Source organism: Callorhinus ursinus, unplaced genomic scaffold (assembly GCF_003265705.2).
Source record: "Callorhinus ursinus isolate GAN/ISIS: 27379988/994484 unplaced genomic scaffold, GSC_fseal_2.0 scaffold49, whole genome shotgun sequence".
NCBI classification, from domain to species: domain Eukaryota; kingdom Metazoa; phylum Chordata; class Mammalia; order Carnivora; family Otariidae; genus Callorhinus; species Callorhinus ursinus.
In genome coordinates this window covers 8,651,462-8,676,634 of record NW_027397111.1, presented here as the reverse complement: position 1 = coordinate 8,676,634, position 25,173 = coordinate 8,651,462, and the positions used below count along the sequence as shown (strand labels likewise).

The 25,173-nt window shown below is 37.2% G+C and overlaps 1 protein-coding gene across 6 annotated transcripts in view; it reads right to left on the bottom strand.

Moving 5' to 3' along the window:
• Positions 1-211: 211 nt before the first annotated feature.
• The window catches only part of STK33 (serine/threonine kinase 33), a 144,287-nt gene continuing 119,325 nt past the window's right edge, over positions 212-25,173 (bottom strand). For 5 of the 6 annotated variants that reach the window (XM_073882967.1, XM_073882964.1, XM_025848648.2 and 2 more), the window contains 2 exons: positions 16,266-16,472; positions 212-1,051 (listed from right to left, as the gene is read on the bottom strand). In XM_073882967.1, coding sequence (XP_073739068.1) covers positions 839-1,051; positions 16,266-16,472 — 420 coding nt within the window. In that variant the 3' untranslated portion in view covers positions 212-838. The remainder of the gene's footprint in view (positions 1,052-16,265; positions 16,473-25,173) is intronic. The other variant, XM_073882966.1, reaches the window with a different exon arrangement.

The following is a 25,173-nucleotide window of genomic DNA, read 5'->3' as shown; positions in this document are numbered from 1 at the left end:
ACCTCGAATGACAAAGTTATTTGCCCAGGTGGAAAGGAGATACCTAATAACACCCAGGGTAATGATGTATTTTCCCCTGTACCCAGCTTCATGACCTCCCCGCCAAAGCTATGTGCCTACCCTTGCAGAAGCAGGCCAAACTCTTAATTTGCACGAGGGCTTCAAGGACCTTATTCTATCCACCTCTTGTTAACATAAAAATTAACGTGCATGGGTAACATCTGTTTTTTATTGATTCAATCAATATATTGGGAATTTAGCAGCAAGTTAATGGCAAGCAGTTACAAAATCTCCTACTCTTTTTCTACATTTAAAATAAGTTGTCTTAAATACTCTATAGCAACCTAAAATCACAAGAACACATGGGAATGGCTGAAGCGCTTCTGCTGTTATGCCTCTGGCAAGTTTATTAGTGATTTCCTAACAAAATCTTCCAGTGCCAAGTGCACATAATTATTCGGAACCTCCACCACCATATCCGGCTCTCATTTTCTCCTACAAATAATTGTGCCTAAATATAAGAATCTGAAGGAAAACGGAGCAAGCATGCCCACCGCCTTGCTTTGAGGACCTGTACTCCTCTAAACAACTCTCGAAAAACCCCTTGGGTTGGTTGCGGCCGCAGCCCTCCATGGAGCCGGGTGGCCGCTGGCTTTTAACTGCAGGCTGCCGGGGACGGGCCTGCCTTCGCGGTGCAGCTGGTGCAAACACATGGCAGGGCTCAGCGGGGCTAAGCGGCGAAAGGCTCCTCCTGGTCCTGTCCTCTCCCCTCCCATCGCCTCGTCTTAGCGCCAGCAGGAGCGGATCTGTGTTTGCACCGTGCATCGGTGAAGGACACTTAGAGTTTCTTTTTGGTTCTAGGCACGGCATTGGATTTGGCAATGTATTTGTTTGCTGTCCCTTGGCTTGAAGTCATGGGGGATTTCTCTGGCTCTGCCTTGAAGCCACCTGGAAGGTGTCTGCTAGATGTGGAACGTGCACACTTCGTGTCCAAGTTGTCCGCGTTTTCCTTCTTACGGGTCACAGGGAATTTCTTTACATAAGCCGTGGACTGGAAATAAAAGAAAAGGCCTGGATTAACTTTCAGACAGGAAGCAAGAGACACCAGTTCAAAGAAGCAAGGGACCGCAAAGTTGCCCAGGATCTGCAAGGTGGAGCGCTCTCCAGAGGGGAGACATAATCACACTGCAAAGCTGCTATTAAATGCCAGAGTAAGGTCCTTTAGCGCCTTCAAGAAAAGAGGCTTGTTTAGTGTTTGGTGTAGCACAATTTCAGATCGTCTGCCACACAAAATCAAAGTAAATGTCTACAACATGTGCATAGGGAAGTTGGCCAGGACAGAAGCGCACCCACTGCATCTTTACCAGATTTCTAGGCCAGCTCTGCCACGCCGTTCTCTGTGCTGACTCCGGGGACTGGCTTCTAATCCCAGTCACTCCACTCGGGCAGGTCCACGGACCTCTCAGAGTCTCGATGCCACACGGGTAAACGGGGACCATGCATTTGCACGTTTCCCACGTGGGTTCACTCTGAGAATGCACGAAGATGGTGGCCGTGAAAGTGCTTCTTTAAAGTACAAACCAAGTAGGAGGGATCTCAATAGGCAATTGTGTTTTCTCAGGTCACCTCACCTCAATGGTCTTCGATTCTGCTGTCATGAGGGAAGCAGAGTCCATTTTGCCCTTAGACCCATTTTAGAAGTGATCACTTCTCCTGAAATGAAGGTGAGCACAGAACAGAACAGAAAGAGCAGAGAACGTCTTAGGAGAGGGGGACACAGCAGGGCAGGGGATGAGACACCGGAGAATAGATGCAGTAGGCCTCACGTACACAGAACCATCTGGAAAGGGCTCAGATGTTTAACACTCTGGTGAATGCAAAGTTACTCTACATAGGAGTTGATAATCAAGTTAGCAATTTTCAAAGGATGTGAAAAGATTACAGGTAACACACTACAAATAAACCTGGTTTCTTTGATCACTCAGGCTCTTGTGATACCAGTGGCCATGTTTTATACACGGTAGTAGGCACTTAATATAGATTTGCCTGATGTAACAAGTGACCTCCCAGGGCCCCAGCAGAACTTCAGGTCATTTATGATTTTGGACAGCTATATTTAGAGAAAGAGAAAGAGAAAATTCACCTGATGTGTGCTGTATTGCAGACAGCCTTGAGATATGTGCCTCTTCAGAACATCCCACTCGTGTATGGCTTCGTAACAGTGTATGCTAATTCTTAAGCTCGTATATTTGTATATTGAAAAATTAGTCTACATTTGGAAATGTAAAAAAGTCCTTTTCTCCATAGATTTTTTTTCCCAACAAAATTTCTAGGTTGCTTCCGTGTGTATGCCTTCACGAAACAGAAAATACTGAAAGTGCATTAGCGTTCGGCAATACAGCCTATACCCTCTCACTGAGAATGCCCACGTGCCAAAAGGGGGTGAGAGTCAACTCCCCTGATGTTCCCACGTCCAGTGGAGAGAAGCTGCTTTGTTGAATGCAGCACTGATCCCTAAGACAGGAAACCTATCTTGGAAATTTCAATTCATGAAAGTTTAATTCACTTGACATACAAATCCTATTAAAAGGCGAATCTCAGTGTAACCTTCTCCCTTTTGATATTTCCACCTTTTGAGCTATCAAAAGTAGTCGAGGAAATATTTTTCAATGTGTCCACTACAACTACTGTTCTCTAGAGTAGGAACAGAGACTCTGGCGTTTTCTTTTTAATGCATGCAAATTCATATCTGGCTTAACACTTCCATTCTTCTCCACGGTTCCATTTGTTCGTGGACTTGAGTCACGAAAGTAGACTAGAAGTTGCATCACCAGGAAGAAATACTCAGAAACAGTCTCTGTGGGCAGGGGTAGTGATGCAGATTAGTTTTTCCAAAATCACTAGAGGCTCTGGTGTGTTCTTCTTGGATAAGATATCTTAAGATAATCCTCAGAACTTCCTGGCAAAGGGGAAGGGAAGAGGAAACTAAACCAAAATGTTTGCTTACTTCAGTGCAGAAACATGACATTTCTCAGTTTCATTCCAGAGCAAGATGAGAAAATGATATTCCTCGCCTACATTTCTTTATTTTATTTATTCATATCCAATTTTAGTGATATATTTTTAAAATAGATGGCACACCCCCATGATTTAATATTCACAGTGTTAAAAATCTCCTCCCTGCCTCCCAGTTAACTCAGCTCTGCCCCACATCAAACACAACCAATATTATCAATTTACAGTGTACATTTCCAGAGAGAGGTCATGCACCTTCAAGCAAATATTAAGTGGAGCCAAACTGAATTGGTAGTCATTTCTGCAGGTCAAAAACAGCCTAATAATGGCAATTGCATATGGTTCAGTCCAATCCATATATTGACATGCTTTCTTCTCCCTTTTTTTACACAAATGGTAGCCCACTATAAGCACTCTTTTACATCTTGATTTTTTTCAACTAATGATTGTCTTGAGGGTCCTTCTGTGTCCATACGTAAAAAAGGGTGCTCATTCTTTTCGGCAATGCAGTCTTCTCTTGTTTGAAGGGACTACAATTCATTTAGCCTGTCCCTTCACAGTGGGCGTTCAGGTTGTTTCCAAACTTTTCCTAGTACAAATAGTGCTGCTGTGAATAATCTTGCACTTGTGTCATTTTGTGGGTGTGCAAGTATGTCTACAGGAGATATATTTTAGAAGGGGGACTCCTGGGTCAAAACTACAAATCCATACTTTGTAGTTTTGGATTTGTAGTTTTGTAGTTTTGAAGTTTTGTAGTGGATTTGTAGTTTTGAAAGCTACTGCCGTATCGCCTTCCACTGCAGCTGTACCGACCTATACTCTTGCCAGCAACATATGAGTGCCTGTTTTCTTATTTCTTTCTCAATTTGGTATTTAATACATATTCAAATTAATACAGTCATCTATATTTTAATCGAACTCCAAGTTGGCCTAAAACTGGCTGCACTGCAGCAAATCTCAATACTTGTTCTCTACTCTCCGGTGACATCAATGTAAATCTACTCACCTTTATGCGAATGTTTACTGCAAACGCTTAGAAGCTTCTGTGTATATGTGTGTACCTTGTAAGATGTTTTGTGTGTGTTTGTGTGGGTGTGTGCACACACACATACACTGTACCGTTTCTCTTTGCTAATTTGCAGTTGCATTAAGTTTAGGATGCCACTGTTTAGGAATCAGAATTGTAAGAGCTTTCCCGAAGACTCTGAGTCTCCCCTCTTAAATATCACCTCATTGAAACAGTGCTCTGACATTAACAAAACACGGGTGCAGGCTGGCCCTCATGGTGTCTGTCCTTCAGACTGCGCTGTAGCTTTCTTCACCAAGAGCCACGCCTCTCACCTCCCTGAACACAAAAGGCCAAGGCAAATTCCAGCTTCTAGGCTTTTCTCTAGAAACAGAAACAAATCTTCATGTTTCAGGGATTTCCTCTGCAGGTTACAGGTTATCTAAATTTTATGTTTCTCTTTTTCTTCTCTCACAGTTGAGGGGATTCCTCAGGGATCTATGCTGTCACTAATGCAATTTACAGTTTTGTAAGTAACATGACAGAGAAATGAAAAGTGAAATTGCCAAGGCTATAGGAATTACTAAGATCTTCCAGGTCATAAAAGGCAAATAGAAGGGGAGGATCTCCTGTAAGATTGTACAGAGGGGGAGGAAGATGAGAGGGGAATTTCAATATTCTGGTCTGGGGGAAAAGAATCTAAATGATCATTATGAGATTGTTGGCCATCATTATCAGTCCAAGAAAAGGATCTACAAATCACTGTAGATTGTTCTCTGAAGAAACTGGTGTAACATACCCATTGCACGGGGATCAAGAAAACCTGGCTATCATCAGAAAGCATCTTAGAAACAAAGAAAAAAATCCTTCTATCCTTATATAAAATCATGAAGAATTCATACCTGAAACACTGCAATCAGCTTGAACAGAGATAAAGGAAGCAGAGAAGGTTTACAGACAGGTTACTAATATGATTAATGAATGGAGGTTTCTTTGCGAGAGAGCTCTTCAGTCTAGAAATAGAAAGCCTAAGAGGACATATATAAACACAGTCTGTAGAATGCAGAAGGGGAGAGAGCTCAGCTCTGTGGAGCTAGACGGCGTCTCTGAGTGCTGCAGTCAGGATGGTTACACCAGGGGCTGGCCCAAGCAGCATTTCAGTTGTTCCTCAGCCTTGACAGACTCTTACCACTTGGGACGGTTGAAGAATAGTCAGTCCTTCTGGAGGCGGGATGATGGAAAAGATGACCTTACAAGTTTCCTCCAGTTTCATCTCTTAGTTACTCAGCACCCTTGGCCTGATTTCTCCAGCTTATATTATTCATCTTGGAAAGGGGCTCCATGTGTGCAAGGGGAGATATGTAACAAGAAAATTGGGCTAAATACACATATTTCGTTATTCACTGGCATAACTTCAACCTGATGAACTCATCTGGGGATAATGGATGCAAAACCTGTAAGCTCTAGGCATATCCCTGCAAGTTAATACCAGTACATGATTACTAGAAACTGTTACCATTTCTCTGAATTTTGAGTAAAATACATGCTATTTAAGTAAAGTGGTTTATCACCATAGCAACCATTTCTAGAGTCACACATTCAAATTATAGGCCTGCACAAGGTCCAAGTGACAGAACATTCTGATACAAGTTTTCAGCTCCATCTTTGCTCGCAATGGTCACCCACATTCTCTCACATTCCTATGGTTTTCAGAAGGAAGAAGGAAGGGAAAGAAAAACCAAAGGGAAGAAGAGTAATTAACTTCCAAATATATAGAGTTGTTTTATAAGGCTACCTACATAAATAGCTGGGCCTTGTAGGGAGTTAATGAAAATAAAATCTAACTTGCAAATTAGAGAGATATAAATTTCTCTTTTCTTTTTTAGTTAAAGTACAATTTACATACAGTAGAATGTACAAATCTCAAGTGTACAGTTTGATGAGTTTTGACAATATACAGACCTGTAGAACCAACACCCCAATCAAGAAATAGAACAACTCCCCACAAATTTCCCAGGGGCCACATCCCACTCAACTCCTTCCCATCCTAAAGCTACCAGTGTTCTGATATTTTTCAACATAATTACTTCTCTGAAACTTCATGTAAATGAAACATAGAGTACGTACTCTTGTGTCTGACTTCTTTTGCTTAACATGTTTTTAAATTGAAATTTGTATTGAGATTCTAAAAAAAGAAACTTTTACTGAGATAATTATAGAGTCTCATGGTATTACAACATATGTTTTCGAGATTCACCCCGGTATTAATGATTCCTTCCTTTTTATTATCAAGTAGTATTCCACTGTATGGATATACCACAATTTGTTTATCCATTCTTCTATTAATAGATATTTGGGCTGTTTCTAGTTTGGGGCTCTTTATATATAAAGCTGCTATAAATATATTCTACAAGTCCTTTTTTGAACTCAAATTTAGGATTTCTGGATAAATGGTAAGTAAATGTTTAACTTTATAAGTAACTGCCCAACTGTATTCCAAAGAAACTGTACCATTTTGCAATCCACAAGCAATATAGGAAAATTCCACTTGCTCTAATATTTGCTAAAATATGAACTTGTCTTTTTAAATTCTGGCCATTCTAGAAAGGATACAGTGATATATCATTGTAGCTTTTCCTATTATCATTTGCATTCTCCTGATAACTAGTGATGTTGCATATTTTATATGCTTATTGACTATTAGTATATTTTCCTATCTGAAATGTCTGTTCAAATCTTACGCGTATTTTAAAAGTGGAGTTGCCTTATTATTATTGAGTTGTAGGAACTGTCTCAATATTTGCGAAACAAGTCCTTTGTTAGATATATCTATTAAAATTTTTTTCTCCCCTGTCTGTGGCTTGCCTATTCCATTTCTAAATATGCTTTAGATGAGAAAATGCATTTACTTTGAAGAAGTCCATTTGATCTGACTTTTTAAAATGCTGCCTGGTGTTCTAAGAAATCTTTGACTACTCTCTGGTTGGAAGATATTCTCCTACGTTTTCTCCTACAAGCTTTACAGTTTAGCTTTTAGATTTAGGTCTACTACCATTTCAAACTAATTTTTGTGTACAGCGTGAGCTGGGGGGTCAAAGTTCATTTTTCCCCATATGGATATCTTATTAGTTTAGCACTATTTACTGGAAAAACAACAACAACAACTATCTTTTCCCCTATTGAATAGCTTTGAAATCTCTGTCAAAAATCAGCTGACTACCTAAGGGTGGGTCTATTTCTAGATTGTATTTTGTTTCCTGGATTTGTCTATTCTTACATCAATACCACATTGTATTAATTACTGTAGCTATATAGTAAGTGCTGAAACCACGTCATGTAAGTTCTCCAACTTTGTTTTTTTGAGCGATTTTGGCTATTGTAGGTCTTACATATTTCCAAACAAATTTTAGAAGCATCTTGTCAATTTCTAACAGAAAAGCAAAGCCCTCGATTCTAATTGGGATTGCTTTAAAGATATAAATCAGTTTGGGGAGAATTGACATCTTAACAGTATCAAATCTTCCAATCCATAAACATGGTATTTCTTTCCAAGTATTTCAGTCTTCTTCAATTTCAATGTGTTGTGGGATTTGGTATAAATATTTTACACATATTTTGTTAGAGTTAAGACTAAGTATTTTACGTTTCATGATATTTTAAATGGTATTTTAAGATTTTGTTTTTTAATTATTCATTGCTAGTATATCAAAATACACTTTATTTTTGTATACAGATCTTGCAACTGTTTAATTCACATTTTGTAGATTCCATGGGATTTTTTTGTACACAATCATGTCATCTGCAAATAGAGAGTTTTATTCTTCTTTTTCAGCCTATATAAATTTTCTTTTACGTGCCCTGTTGCATTGGCTAAGATCTCTAGTACAATATTAAAGAGAAGTAGAAATGGGCCTCTTTGCCTTTCTCCTACCTTCAGTTGGAAAGTGTTCAATATATCACTATTAAGAATGATATTAGTTTTGGGGTATCTGGGTGGCTCAATTGGTTGAGCATCTGAACCTTTGTGTTGGCTCAGGTCATGATCTCATGGGTCATGAGATGGAGCCCTACATCAGGCTCCCCGCTCAGCAGGGAATCTGCTTAAAGATTCTCTCCCTCTGCTCCCCGCCCAACTTTCTCCCTCTCTCTCTCCCCCACTTCAAATAAATAAATAAATAAACAAAGAAATCTTTAAAAAAAGAATGATATTAGCTTTAGAGGATTTTTTTAAATATAAAAATCCCTTAATCTATGAAAGAAGTTACCATCTGTTCCTAGTCTATTACTTATGTTTGAGTGTTGAATTTCATCAAATGTTTTTTTCACAATTATTGAGATAGTAATATGGCTTTTCTCCTTTACTTATTAATATGGTGAATTACATTGGTTGATTTTTGGATGTTAATCCAAACATACATCCCTGGAATATACTGTATACTTGATCAAGAATGTGCTATTTCTTTTATATATTTCTGGATTCACTTTGCTAATACTGCGTTTGAGATTTTTGTATCTATATTTATGAGAGATACTGGCTAACAATTTTCTTTTCTTACAATATCCCTGTCATATTTTGGTATTAAAGTTGACTTGCTTTATAAATGAGTTGGGAAATATTCTCAAGAGTTTGTGTAACAAGCTTTCTCTTCTACAAATATTTAAACAATTAACCAGTGAAGTCATTTGAGACTGAAATTTTCTTTACTGGAAAGTTCTTAATTACAGATTCAACTTTTAAAGTAAATATAAAATTATTCAGATTTTGTATTTTTGTATATCTGCTTTGATGTTTTTTAAAGAAATCTGATCATTTCATATAAATATTCTAATTTATTGGGACTAAATCATTCACAATATCCTCTTGTAGGAAGGGTGCTTGATTTGTTGTTCTTTTCCCAGCTTATTGAGATGAAAGTTTAGATTCATTATTATTGTTATTGTTTCAAGCAGTCAACATTATTTTACACTTATTCACATACTTACCCTTGCTGCTACTGCCCTTCATACCTTCCTGTAGTCAGGATTTCCATCTGGGATCTTTTTTTTTTTTTTTTTTTTTACTTTGAGAAATTTCTTTTAGCATTTCTTATAGTAAGAAATGTTGGTAACAAATTCTCTCATCTTTTACATACTTGAAAATATTTTTTTATTTTATCTTTGTTTTTCAAGAAAATTATCACAAGATACAGAATTCCAAGTTGGCAGTTTTTTAGTTTTATTTTCCACTTAGCACTTTAACAATGTCACTCCATTGTCTTCTGGCTTCCATTATTTCTGTTGATATATCAAATGTTGCTCCTTCAATGGCAATGTGTTCCTCACCACCACTGTCCTAACCCTGGACACTTTTACGATTTTCTCTCTCTAGTCTAAAGAATTAGGGGACAGAATTCAAAAGAACCACAGACACAAGAAAGTAATGAGGAAATCCCTTAAAGGAGATAGCCAGAGAAGGGGCATCCTAAATCCTGCCCAGCTAAAGAGAAATGAACTGACCTAAGATTTGAACTGCTGGCTAAGAGACAATTTGCCTCCAACCAACTACTTGCCTGCCAAAACAGAAATATCAACACTTTTGGAGGAACATAGTCAAATCCAGAATCAGCACAACATAACATTTCCAATGTCTAGGATACAATCCCAGACTACTCAACAGAAATGATAATCAATAGAGACAGACCCTGAGATGACCCAGATGTTGGAATTAAGCAAACAAGGATTTTAAAGCAGTTATCATAACTATTACCAATGATGCAAAGGAAAATATTCTTTGAGGAATAAAGGAAATCTCTGAAGAGAAGTAGAAATAATAAAACAGGGTCAAATGGGAATTTTAGAATATAATACCTAAAATTAAATATTCACCAGGTAGGTTTAACAGAGAAATGGAGACTGAATCCAGCTGAAGGGAAATGATACCAGATGGAAAACTGGATTTTCAGAAAAGAAAGAAGAACATCAGAAATGGTAAAAACCTGGGTATATATAACAGACAAAATGTCCTCTTAATTTCTTAGAAATATATATGAATATTTAAAGCAAAAATTAAAACATTGTTTTGGGGGGTTTATAATTATGTAGCCATAATACATGTGACAATTATAGCCTGAAAGCAGGATAAGAGATGAATAGACCCAAATTAATATATGTGGAATTAAAGCAATATTTGTTATGACTCAACCCAATGGGTTGATTCTCCATAGGGAAAAGATACATAGCATATCCTAACAGCTATAGTCTCTAAGGGGAGCTGAGCAAAACCCAGGCTTGGGAGAGGAGGGAAATGATTTGAAAGGTTTCACTAATACTTCCCTTCAATTGTGGAAGTCTGGCTAAGCTTGTGGTGAAACCTAAGCCTTACACAGAAGGTTCTAGTGGGAGTAGTAGGGACAAAATCCTATGAATCCAAACTAGCATTGGCATTATAAAAAGCATGAGTCAGAGAACAACATGTCGAGATTCATGTTACCACAGTTATTTGTACCTGTATTAGTCACCTATTGCTGCAGTTAGACTACAGTGTTTGGGAGGTCCCTCAAATCACCCCCAGGTTCCATGATTCGTTAGGAGGACTCACAGGACTCAGCATATAGTTGTACTCATTGCTACAATTTATTACAAAGCACAGTTAGCAGAGGTAAGAGGAACTTGAGGTGAAGTCCAGTAGAACCCAGGCTCAAGCTTCCAAGCATCTTCTCTCAGGAGTCACATAGAATGCACTTAATTACCCCAGCAATGAGCTGTGACAACACATGTCAAATGTTGCCAAGCAGGGAAGGTCTTAGAGATGGAATCCTAGGTTATTATGGGGAACTGGTCATGTAGGCAATCTCTGCCTAGCACCTACCAAAATCCCGGACCCCCAGAAGAAAAGCAGGTTGCGGCATAAACTGAATTGTTTGCATAGTTCAGGCAGAATGAACCATTCTTAATCAGATAATGATAGCAACCAAATCCAAGTTCCCAGAAGCCAGCCAGGGGCCAACCTTGCAAGCGGGCCTTTTCAAGGTGAGCAGCTTAGGTCTGCTATGTTAACACTTTTCTGTACAACTACATAACAAATGACTATAAAAGTCTCAGTTAGCTGTAGGGGTTGGCATGCTAGGCTAGGCCAGACTCCAGGTTTTGTATTAGATTCAAGTCTGCTCCATAGATCTCCATAATTCCAGGAACTGTGGCTTCCTGCAGGCATGTTCTTCTCAAAGCAGGTAGCAGAAATACAAGAGAACAAGCTAAATCACGTGAACGCTTTTAAGGTCTCTACTTACATCTCACCTCAACATTCTATCAGCCAAAATAAGTCATATGGTTAAAACCAACATTAGTGGGGTGAGAAAATATCCTTCATCTACTCTAGTAGGGAGAACTGCAATGTCACATGGCAAAGGTTGTGAATGTACAAATCGCTTACAGAGAGGGATTAAATAGTTGGGAAAAGTAATCTAATCTACCATAGTATCCTAGGGACCTCACAAAACTCAGAGGGCAAATGAGGTTGGAAGCATCACCTTATCACCTTTGAAAATGATATTTCTTGGTTTGTTCATGCCCAAAAGGAAATATACCTCAAGGAGACTTGAAGCTGACAGGAAAAAAATGTGCAATTTTTGTAATATTCTATGCAAGTTCTTTAGCAATATAAGAGTAGAAGCAATAAAGCTAACATTAGGAAGTGCTTACCATGTCAAGAATGTCACAGGCATTATTTTTTTTAATCCCTGGTTGATACCATCATTATTCCCATTTTATAGATGAGGAACCAGAGGCCAAGAGGTTTGTCCATGGTCATAAAGCTTATAAGCGGTGAAGCCAGGATTTGAATACAGGCAGCCTAGATCCGGAGCTTGTGCTTTTAACCATTATATTTTAAGTGCATGCCAGATTGCAAGGCTTCAATATTGGACTACAAAAGTGTGCCAAAGTTGTGGAAGCACCACCAAATTTGCACATGATTCACATGGGCTCAGAAAGCTAAGGTTTAATTTGTCAAGAGAAGAAAATTTTTATCCTACTCAACAAAAATACCAAGAAAACCTGACTCTTTCTCATAGAAATATATCAACATACCACAGTTCAACTGTTTAATTTCAATGTTATTTAAATTCAAACATTTCTTGTCTTTGAAGAACTGCTACATGAATACATTTCATTGATCAAAATAACTTTTCAAAGTTTCTAAGCAACCTTGAATATCTACTTACTAGACGAAAGTATCTGCTACATATACTGTCTCTTGTGACACTGTAAAGGCCACATTTTCAGTGGCGAAAAATGATCACAAAAGGAAACAATCAGAAAAATCTTCCATTTTCATTAAACAAGTACATTCAACACTATGTTCAATAAATAATTTAACAATGAAGAAGTATGTCCTTTATGAAGCAAGAATTCTGTAATGCAAATATACATCCGGAATTTTTAGTCCTTCCCTCCATGGTTATGGGGAAGTGCACTTTAATTACCAGACATTCATTTCTCAGTTGTTTTCTGAGTTTAACAAATAACAAAAGTATTGTACTACTTATCAGAAATCACTAAGGACATAATGTTAAAAGGCATGTTTTTTCAATAAGCAATGGTCTGCCAAGCATCTCATTTGAAGATGAGTAAATGCTGTTGTAGGAGTTGAAGTCTTGGGTCTACCTGATAGAATGGATTAAGAACCTACTGTGGGGAATTTAGAGGGTTACTAAAGACACAAAACATTACCTAGATGTACTCAGCCTATAAAACATGAGATATACACAAGAGGACATTTCTACCTTCAAAGAACACGATTACCCAAATTAGGCTAAAAATCGGAAAGAAAAAAAAAAAGGACATGGCCAAATGCCAACTATTTGAAGACAAGTCTGGAAGAGTGTAGTGTGATACCTCAGTCCAAACGTGAACAATGAGGAGATGCAGACTATATTTTTCCATGATGACCACAGCATTTGGAACGAAGGGATGGTTGTTCAGTGACAGAGGTAAATGCTCAGGTCAAGTGATTTGATTTTGTTTATAACAAATCCTCACTTTCTCTGCTAGTCTTCCAAGAGCTCTGCCACTTAGCCAAAAAGCATGATGACCCTGGCTTGTAAAAAATACAAAATCCGAGCTCCAAATGGATTTCTGAGATTCTCCAGAAGAGAGAACCATGATACAATGGAAAACAGGAACTGATGGCAGACTTCCACTTAAATTAAAGCCAAATTTCAAAATTTTTAATGGAAAAAGAATTTACTTAATTTATTAGGTATAAATTATTTATGTTATCACATCAGATTGTTCATATAATCTAATTTTAACAAACAAAATTTTCCCCATGGCAAATATTTTAATATTCATAGAATAATTTTAATAAAATTAAAATTTCACTCTTAAGAATATTAATTACTATGTGAATCCTGTGTGGACTCAAGAGTAAATGGCAAGCTCTATTTTCAGTTATCACTTGAGAACTTTATACTCCACTATTTACTGTTGCTAATGAAGATTCGAAAGAAAAGAAGTAATTTCCTAGCACAAGCTCAGCTTCAATATAATTAACAAAGTAACGTGCTTATTCATAAAAACCCGTGAAAGAACTTAATATGTTAAATGTATAAGAAGTCTTTCTTTTAAGGGGTAACACTTTTCAGAAAAACTCCCACACAAGGTAATGTATTCCTCCCAAGACATCACAGCCAAAACCTAAGCATGGGTAAGTTCCTTAGAGGACATCCAGGGCAAACTCCTACCCATCTTGCAGGAATTCCTGCTACAGCAGTTTTGACAAGTAGCTTTCCAGAGTCTCCATGAATACTTCCACTAACTGGGAGGTGGGGTTTACTATCCATGGTCCAGCCCGTTTTATTGCAGGTGAGCTCTGACTGTAGAAAAGTTCTTCCTGTTGATCTATGTTCTTAAAATTTCCACCTACCTGGTATAAAATTTATACCACTGGTTATAGTTCTAGCATCCATAAGCACCTCGAATTCCAACTCTTCTGTTCCCAAGTGGGAAGTAGTAGCTGAGAACAACAGAGCAAGTCCCATCACTCTATGACTTGCAGGGGTGGGGGAAGGGAGGGGAGAGGTGTGACAGAGCCATGGAAAAGGAGATGGAAGACAACCAACCAAATATTTGGTTCACAAGGATATTTTATGTCAGATTCAGTGACAAACACAGGTACTATCCAAGACTACAAAATACAAAAGATAATGTGGATGTATGGGGTGTATGTGTATTTGTTTTTGTGTATATGTGCGTATATATAGATGCACGTGTGTATATTGTTGTAACACACACATCTGAGTGTGAGTATATGTACAGTTGACCCTTGAACAACGGTAATTTGAACTGTGTGGGTCCACTTACACATGGATCTTTTTGGATAAGTACAGCATAGTACTGTAAATGTCTTTTCCTTATGGTTTACTTAATAACATTTTCTTTTCTCTAGCCTACTTTATTGTGAGAATACAGTATATAATACATATAACATATAAAATATGTGTTAATCGGCCACTAATGTTATTGGAAAGGTTTCAGTCAACAATAGGCTATTAGTAGTTAAGTTTTGGGGGAATCAATAGTTCTATGCAAATTGTCAACTGCATGGGGGGTCAGCGCCCCTAACCCCACCCCGTAATTCAAGGATCAACTGTATATATGTATATGGTACATGCGTATACATGTGAGAAGGTCTATGTATGTGTGTGTGCATATGAATATGTATGTATAAAATGCCAAGTCAGCTAATAGAAAAATCTTCAAACTGTTTTCAATAAGGAATGCAAACATGGGTTTTTAGGGTATTATTTTTAACAATATAAAATATACACAGCTGCTAAGCATTTCAGGAGTTGTTAACAGACCAGAGAGGATGAAGGGAATGCAACATACTTATGTTTATATTATGATAAAAATATGATTATTTCAAAATATCTGAGTCATTAAATGTTAAACTTATTATCTAGACATTTGCTATCAAGTAGAGGAAGAAGTTCTCAACCAGTAAGTTGAGAACTCCAGATCACTCCACCAAGTCTCTTTCTGCAGGTTTCTGATGGCATTCTTAGCACGGGAGGGGCGGGCAGCAAAGCACCTTCCTGGGCCCAGCTCAGAACCGACCCTCTCAGGCCTGAGCAGCACTCTGCCTACGCTACACCTCAGAGAGCCAGAAAGTAACAGCTCCTCACGGGGTCGGGGCTTCCCTGAGGTGAACACAGCCCCCATTGGCGGGACACTAAATTATTAAAAAAGAATTCAAATATGTTCACTAGATTTCAAGATAAGGAATATCTTGAGATGGGGTGCCTGCATGGCTCAGTCGTTAAGCGTCTGCCTTCCGCTCAGGTCATGATCCCAGGGTCCAGGGATCGAGCCCCGCATCGGGCTCCCCGCTCAGCGGGGAGCCTGCTTCTCCCTCTCCCACTCCCCCTGCTTGTGATCCCCCTCTCACTGTCTCTCTCTCTCTGTCAAATAAACAAATAAAATCTTAAAAAAAAAGCAATATCTTGAGATATTTCAAGATATTCAAGAGAACAAACCCATGGAAAATTTTTCCATAAACATAGAAACAAAAGAAAAAACCATTTGGGTAAATTGCTAGGCTATCTGGTTAGTAGAACACTGTCTGGAATTAATCAAAGTTACTAAATTATATTCACCAAAAAGAATAAAGCTCTTTCAGATCTAATAAGGCAAAATGATAAACCTATATAAATAGTTTTAGTTATCAGAAAATTGGAAACAAATAACTGGATAATGTAATAAATCTTTTCCTAGGTAATACATAAAATCATTCCAAGTTGTATAGCCTGGTAAAGCACAAAATTATTAATTTTGACCCATGGGCCAAATATCACACACCATCTGTTTTTGTAAATAAAGTTTTGTTGGCACGTGGCCATGCTCATTCATTTGCTGTCTATGCCTATTTTCATACTGTCACATCAGAGGTGAGGAAGTTGTGACACAGACTATTAGGACCCACAAAGCCTAAAATATTTACTCTCTGTTCCTTTATGGGAAAAGTTTGCAGACCCCTGCCGACATAATCACAGATCTTAGAATAAACATGTAGGCTACCTGCTAAATCACAATAGCATTAAGAGAGGTGAGAACTTTACTTGCTTTGTCATGTATTTCCTTCCTTACAGACCAAAAACAAAAAAAGACAGAGTTGCAAAAGTTGTTCCAAGTGTTGTGAAAATATTTTACAGTTTGGAGAAATGGAACAATTGTTCTTCCTACTTGTTCTGTTGGTCCTTCCTACCTGTTTTTCCTCCTCTTCATCTGAGGTGCTACTGATATCCTGGACATTTCCACTGGGGCTGCCGGGTTGGTAATCTTTCAACTTCTCTTGAATGGACCAGTTGTCCTTTTGATCTGTCGTATTTTCCTCATCACTTTCTGGGTTATTTTTCCATTCCTTCATCATTTCTAACACATTGGTTGGCCTTGCTGAAGAAAGCGTATTGCCCTAATATTAACAATGAATTTTTGGTGTTAGAAACAGTTTAGAAAATTGAAAAGATTTTTACAACTTCTAATAATACATCTTCCTAAATTCAGTAAGTCACATGGAAAAACTAAAATGCTGAATAAACAGCAAAACTTCTGCTGCCCTTTGGAGCACCCTTCCTGTGCTGATATGACTCATGCCTCTTGACTGAGATCATGTGCAACAGGTTAGGGTTTGGGGGGAAATATTAGGGTTTGAAAGAACAATGCAACATGCTCATGCAAAGGACACTAGACATGGGAATTCCCTGGAATCCGAAGACCCCCTTATAGAGCGACTCTTAGAAAACTAACAGGGAAGCAGAAAGAATGAAAAAAGTTGCCCCCAGTCTAGTGGGTCCAACTAAGGGCAAGCTTATATAACATCAAAATCTCCAGGTAGGAAAGCTAAACTCATTAAGTAGTTAAACACGGTGTCCAAGAAGAGAGATGTTTGATTTGAAAGTTTTTTAGTTGACTGGAAGATTTAAATATAAAGTGGTCATGATTATAACTGATTCAGCACATTGCTTTAATCCCAAATGTGACCATACCATACCAAAATTGACTGTTTTATATTAATAATATTTTTCTCAAAAATAATATTCCACTTAATGCCAAGAAATACATGAATGCAGTCTCAAATGGCTCCTGAGAGAGTAGGTATGCTTTAAATATTTTTGCTCCTAGCTCAGACTAGTAGAGAAAGTTTAGACAAGTTTAGATCACATTTAGATTAAAACGGGACATTCAAGTGTGGGCACAGCTATGAAGTGATTCTATGTTAATTTGGTATGTGGGTGGATTGAAGCATTAAACATCAGTGACACAGAATACTATGAAACAGAGCACTTTAAGGGCAGACATCTGAGTACATCGTTGAGGATTTGTAGAGTTTAACATATTTGTGGTTAAAGACAGACACACATTAAGTATAGAACAGTAATAACTGAGGATCATTATGCAATTAATTCCTCGTGGTTCTGCTATTTCATCTTGTTGGGTTTTTTTGTTTTGTTTGTTTTTTTAAGACTTTTATTTATTTTTTTGTTAGAGAGAGAGAGCATAAGCAGGGCGAGCAGCAGAGGGAGAGGGAAAAGCAGGCTCCTCACTGAGCAAGGAGCCCGATGTGGTACTCGATTTCAGGACTCTGGGATCATGACCTGAGCTGAAGGCAGACGCTTAACGACTGAGCCACCCAGGCGTCCCTATTTCATCTTGTTTTAAGAAGTTCTATATTCTTACTACTTTCATAGCATCCTGCTTTTGGTTACATCTACCCATAGCATCCTCTACCCATTCACTCCCAGAATGCCCTTACCATGCCTTCTGCCAACCAATAGCCTACATTTCCTCCAAGGCTCAATTCGAGAGTCATCTCTGTCAAGCATCCCAGAACTTTAAAAAATGTTGTCAACTTAAACTCAGATGAAATATAGATTGAGTCTTGAGACCATAAAAGAGTTGGAATTGTCTAGAATAGTAGAGTCTCCGATCACTCATCTGAAAGAGTTCTGACCTCCAGGGCTCGGCCAATAGCCCTGTTTGATCCTTATGATCCATCTAGCCTCTATTACAACTTTCTGGTTTCATCCTGACCTTTGTCCCTAATTTTCATGTAATCACAATATCCAGGCTCCTGGAATACGAGTACACAAAACCTCAACTTGATTCTTTCACTAGCAGACAATCTGATATTGTCTGTGTTTGTATTTCCAGTCCTCAATTGCCCTCCCCTGATAAACTTTCTATAAGGTAACTCTTTGGATACTGTAGTAGTCACTAATGATACACACCTAACATTCCTTTCTTCTAGGCATGTTGTAGAATTCGGTTCTCTATATCTTTTGGGATATGACTATGTGACTTGTTTTGGCCAGTGAAATGTTACTGGAAAAAGTATATATCATTTCTGGGTGGAAACTATAAGAGATAGTGTGCAATTTATCATGTTCCCTATCCCTACCTTAGTAACTATAGAAGCACAGAGATGGAACCTCCCTCAGCCTGGGTCCCTGAGTGAGGACAAAGTAAAACAAAGCCTCCTCCCCTCCTCCCAGCCAATCTGTGCCATGGCATCGAGACCACTGAGATTTGGGGGTCATTTGTTACCACAGCATAATTTAGCGTATCCTGATATAAACAGCAAACTAAACATTTGCATTCTGTAATCACTTCCAAAAAGCCCTTAAAAAGAGTGAGCCCAATGTACAATCAGCATGCCCAACAAAACTGTAATTACTACAGAAATCCTATCCCATTAGTACCCTGTGACAGCCCATTTGTTTAGGCAGTCCTTGCTTTGCACAGTGCTGATATACATGAATTTCAGTCATCATGACTTAGTTAAATAATCTCAGTCCCCCAATAACACAGTTCAAATTTCAGTCACCGTGGTATATTAACAATAATTACATAAAGTTCAAACTTCACTGCTAGCTCTTCCAGCCACAATCACCATGTAAATTACAGATGTGCAATGTGATCAGTGATGAGTCATGTCACTTCTTTCATGGTCTGTTGGTGATGGGACACTGGGCATCCGCTACTCAGTACACACACAGACAGCAAAGTATGCAGTCGTGTTGCCTCTTTGCCTCCCCAGGAATCTGCCAGCTAAGATGAAAGTGCATCAAGTAGATGAAAAGTGATCATGCTGGAAGTGAAATCTGAATCAAATGTCAATGGAGTAACAGAAGTAGCTGACCTTGGAAATTGCCACTGCCACCGTTTGAGAGAACCTAGATATGCAACCAAAGGAACCTGGTGAAGGCAAACTTATGAACAGAAATGAGAGGAAAGTGGTGTACAGAAAGGACAGAGGTGCCCCAGAGAAAGTGATGCCCGCAAAGAAGGTGTCATTTAAAGGATTTTCAGAGATAGTTCATGACATTGAAAGCACAAAGAATAAGATGTTGGAAGTTGATCCAAACTTAGAGAATAGTATTAGAACTCACTGAAGTACAAAAAAAGATGCTCCCCTCTGTATTGTAAGTTATAGGACAAGGAGAAGAAGGTAAGCACTGTTTAAACTAATTTTGATAAGTTTTTCTGAAAAAAATAAGACACTTTAGTTCTTAATATTTCTAATGTTTTAAATTACAATGCACTAAGAAAAATCAGTTTTCCTTTTGTTCCATTTTCCAAGGATTACAACCAACAGTTAGTTTTATTATTAAACAAAAATTTTTAAAGGGCATGGAAGAATCATGATTTCCCCAATGATTATTAAGATCCTTTTGCAGTTTCAACCTGCATTGTTATTTTTATGGTCCTGCACTACTATACAAAGGAAGGATTCCCTGTATTATCTTGAATCTGCATCTCTAGCAATCTTTCAAATGCTCATAATACACGTAAGAGCTTGATGACTGATACTCTATATGCCTAAAGTAGAGTGCCTTTGTACTCAAAGAAATGACCCTATTTCTCATTCCACAGAGATTGTGAAGAAGAGAAAGGATTCAGAATAGGACATTATCCCCTCAGAAACACCCTACTATTTGGAAATCTTTAACTCTTTGCTTCCTACATTCATGTGTGATATCAAACAGGGCACAAAGTCTAAAGTCCAGTCAATAACTTACTAGACTACCCCCTTCTTGCTTGCTAGCAGCTGGAGGAGAAATTGTATCAAATGCTTGGACTGACCAATGAATAAGTGGGCCAGGGCTATGTGTCATGAGCCTTCTAGGTTCAACAGAAATTACAAACGAACCAACCAACAAACAAAAATGGGTAGAATTATTAGGGCAGACACTGGAAAGTGTATGTCATTTCACTATCAGGACGCTAACCTCTGAATTCCTTTTACTGGCTGTAATCAGAGTCAGATACTGAACTCATCAACTGTGAAGTAGTAAATGGCAAGAAGGCAGCAGTAACAGGTCAATAATCTGAGGCTTTCAAAAGTAGAACACCAACATTCTACTTGGTTAACTAACAGAAGGTTGAAACTATTTTATTTTGAAAAATGGAAAAATGAATACTCATGGAGAAGCAGCATTGGCAAAAACTAAGATTTGATTTGATACCTTAGTATTAAGTGGAGACCAAAATTGGAGATCTAAACATATGTCCCTATCTAACATACTTTGCCTGTTCAAGGACTGTGACTATCAGTATTTTATAAACAATAAGTATTTAATGAGCAGTTTTGAATGAATGAATGAATGAATGATATATATGAGCTGGGGTGAGGTGGTATGAAACATAAAATTGGCAAAGCTAGGGGCACCTGGGTGGCTCAGCTGGTTAAGCATCTGCCTTCGGCTCAGGTCATGATCCCGGGAGTCCTGGGATTGAGCCCCATGTGGGCTCCCTGCTCAGCGGGGAGCCTGCTTCTCCCTCTCCCTCTGCCCTTCCCCCTGCTTGTGCTTTCTCTTGCTTGCTCTTTCTCTTTGTCAAACAAATAAATAAAATCTTTTTTAAAAAATGGCAAAGCTAAAAGGAAACATTCTAGGTCTTTAGCTTCTGGTCATCATTTCCACTTTTTGTAAATAGCCAGAACTCTTTATTTTGTAATATTCCTAAGTTGTTGTTTTTTTTTTTTTTACTCGAGTATAGTTGACACCTAGGAATAAAATTTTTCTCAATAGGAAAATGGAATAATCACTTTGTAAAAAAACATAAAAGGTTGCTCAACTTCACAAAGTTAACAAAACCCAAATCAAAAAAATGAGATGCCAATCTTCACTTAATGGATGGACATAACTTTAAGTTTGGTAATACTCTGTGTTGGTGAGGGTGTGGGCAAACAGGCTTTCTCATTTACTTGCTTTTTAGGAAGGCAAATTAGCAATAACCTATCAAAATATATAAGACACATCTTCTCTGACCAGTAAGTCCACTATTAAGAATTTATCTGATAACACAGCATGCAAACATATATTTATAAGAACATTTGTTGTACCACTGCTATAATAGAAATAATCTGAAACAATTTACATGTTCCATATTTATAGGGGACTATTAAGAAAGTAATAGTGTATCCATAATTTGGGATCCAATGCTGCTTTTTAAAAAATAAAGAAATCTTTCCAAGATACATTAGGTAGAAAAGAATAGCTTGCACAATATGAACCCACTTGTGTAAGGTATATACATAAAAATGTATAGAATTACTTTTGAAAGAATGCATAGAGCCTTAACAAAGGCTATCTTTAGTATGAGGGAATGAGGGGATGGAGGAAGAAAAGTTATTCTTCCTTTTTTGTTTACCATTTAAATCACTTACCAGGGTAATCTCAGCTATTATCTTTATATGACTAGTAATTAATGTACATTACAGTAGGAAGAGAAACAATGTAAGTTGCAGATACCCACATGAACTGGTGGCACCCAGTAAAATCACCAAACTCACCCTAATGGGCCTCGATGAGTGCTAGGCAGCAGCATATCAAGGTAATAAGGACCACTGAAGTAAGCAACTGCATGCCACTTTAAAGTTTTTCCTACAAGTCGTCTCGGTGATTTTCTTTCATAAGTGTAGCAACTATATGAGTATACAAGGTTAGTGTTGATATTCCTATTCTTCAGGGGGAAGCAGCCTGAGAAATTTAGTAATTTACCCCATTACAGAAGTGTATTTCCAGTTGCCTGCCAAGAATTTCTAGCTAGAGGTGTTGTGGAGCCTTCTATACTGTATTGTATATTCGAAAGTTGCTAAGACAGATCTTAAAAGTTCCCATCAAAAGAAAAAAAATTGTAAGCATGTGAGCTGATGGACGTTTTAACTAAACTAATTGTGGTAATCATTTCACAATATATACATATGTCAAACCATTATGTTGTACACCTGAAATTTATACAATGTTATACATCCGTTATATCTCAATAAAGCTGGAAAAATAAAAACAAACTCAATATATTCAAACCAAAATTTTTCAAATTGTGTACACCTGGCTGTACATGAAGACTTTCAAAGGGATGTGTGGGCAAAGATAGAGTTTGCAGGGAATCCATTTCAAGACCCCCAATTTCCAATGACCTATTCTTTTTCAAAAGTCACCTCCTTGAGCAAGGATTTGCAGTAATCCTTTCCATATTCTTTTCCTTAAGTCAGCTTCTTCCATTTCTTGTTATTGTATATATACTTATTTGTGTGTCACAGAATGCTCATTTATCTAAAATAATGAACGCCTACAAATCAATAAGTAAAAGACATAAAACCAAATAGAAAAAATGAGGGGGGTAAAAGACCTGAACAGGTGCTTCACAAAAGAAGATAACCAAAAGACCAATAAACATAAATAAAGGTGACCAATTTCATTTGTCATTCAGGAAATGCAGATTAGAACCACAATGAGATGCTATTACATATCTACCAGAGTATCTAAATAAAAAATATCGACAATAATAAGCATTGGAGAAGATGGGGAGCAAAACTAGAACTCACACATTGCTGGTGAATGGTCCAATCACTCTGGAAAAGGGAACAATGGAACTTTCTGACTGGGGACAGAGATGTTCCATATTTTGTTCTGGCTGGCAGTTACACAACTACATACATATATAAAGATTCATCAGGCTATATACTTAAAATCAGTGTATTTTAGAGTGAGCAGATTATATCTTAACAAAACTATGATGAGTTTAAAGATAAATTTCATTGCTTCATAGATATTACTACATGTAGTTTAATCACTTTGATTGCTATATAATATTCCATTGTTAGACCATACCACAATTTATTCAAGTCTTTTTCAATGTTTTCCAATAAAATTTCCTAACTTTACCCAAAGACGTCTTAGGAATCTTATGTTAGATTTATTCCTGGATATTCTATATTCTTGGATACTGCTTTACATGTCTTCATTTTTATTTCATTTTCTATTGTTGGTTGCTTGTGAATAGAAATGTAATTGAACTTTGTACACCAATCTTTTTGTCCAGCTTTACTGAGATAAAATTGACATGTAATAACACTGTGTAAGTTTAAGGTGTATACGTGTTGATTTGATACACTTCTATACGGATATACTGCTGACCTTTGAACAATATGGGTTTCAACTGTGTGGGTCTACTTATATGCAGATTTTTTTTGGTAAATACAGTAGGTTATTGTAAATGTATTTTCTCTTTATGATTTTCTCTTCTCTCACTTACTTTATTATAAAAATATAGTATATAGTACATATAACATAAAAATATGTGTTAATTGACTGTTCATGTCATCAGCAAGACTTTAGTCAACAGTCCGATATTAGTAGTTAAGTTTCTGGGGAGTCAACTGCACAGGAGGTCAGTACCTCTAACCTCCATGTTGTTCAAGAGTTAACTATATATCGATAATAAATCCAGCTATCTTACTCAGCTTTCCTATTATTTCAAATAATGTGTCTAATAATTTGTATATTACAATAAATAATAAAAGTTTTATTTCTGCTTTCCAATTCCCATGCCTTTAATATCTTTTCCTTATCTCAAGTTAACTAAAAACCACAATCTTGGAATTGAAATATTGAAAGCTGACTTCCTTGACTACAGCTTTATTTTAAAGGAAGTTCTCATATTTCCTATTTAGAATGATATTTGCTATAATCTTTTATATCAGGTTAGAGAAGTTTCCTTTTATTTCTAATTAAATTGTGAATGTATGTTGAGTCTTATAAGTATTTCTTTCGAAATGATCATATGCTTTTTCTCCTTTAATATGTTAATGTGGGAATTTATATTTATAGTTGTTTTCCTGAAATTAAACCATCATTGTATACTGAGCAAAAATCCAACTTGGTCGTGATGTATTATCTTTTCATATACACAACTGGACCCAATTTGCTAATATTTTGTTTAAGGTTTCATATCTATATTAATAAGTGAAATGGATCATTTTCCTTTTTCATAGGTTTAGTTTCCTTTGGTCTAGTTTTGTTATACTACAGTATACAGAGTTATATTAGACTTTTTGAATAAGTAAAGAAAAATTCCCTCTTGGGGGTGGGAGGTGAGTTACAAATTTGAAATGAAAGTCTTGTAGGACTAATCTGTAAAACCATCTGAATTCTAAGCGTTATGGAAGATTTTATTTTTATTTAATATATATAACTTTTATTTAATATATATATATAAAGTTTTAAATTTTAATTCTAGTGTAGTTAACATACAGTGTTATATTAGTTTCAGGTATGCAATACAGTGATTCAACACTTCAATACATCACCCAGTGCTCATCATGCTCATCTTAATACCCATCATCTTCCTTATGGAAGATTTTATTTTATTTTATTATATTTATTTATTTTTTTAAAGATTTTATTTATTTGACAGAGAGAGATAGCAAGAGCAGGAACACAAGCAGGGGGAGTGGGAGAGGGAGAAGCAGGCTTCCCGCCGAGCAGGGAGCCTGATGTGGGACTCGATCCCCCTGAGCCGAAGGCAGATGCTTAATGACTGAGCCACCCAGGTGCCCCTCTTATGGACGATTTTAAACTACTACTTCAATTTCTTTAATAACTATAGGACGATTCAGGTTTTCTATTCTTCTTGAGACAGTTTTATGAAGCTGTAAAATTTTTCTGGAACGAGAAATTTTGTCCATTTGGCCAAAGTTTTCAGATTTATTAGTATACAGTTGTTGGTAGGATTCCCTTGTCTTTTAAATTTCTTATCTTTTAAATCACAATCCTTTCTCTGTGCTTTACCTGTGGCTGAATTCTCTTTTTCATATGTAATATCTACTT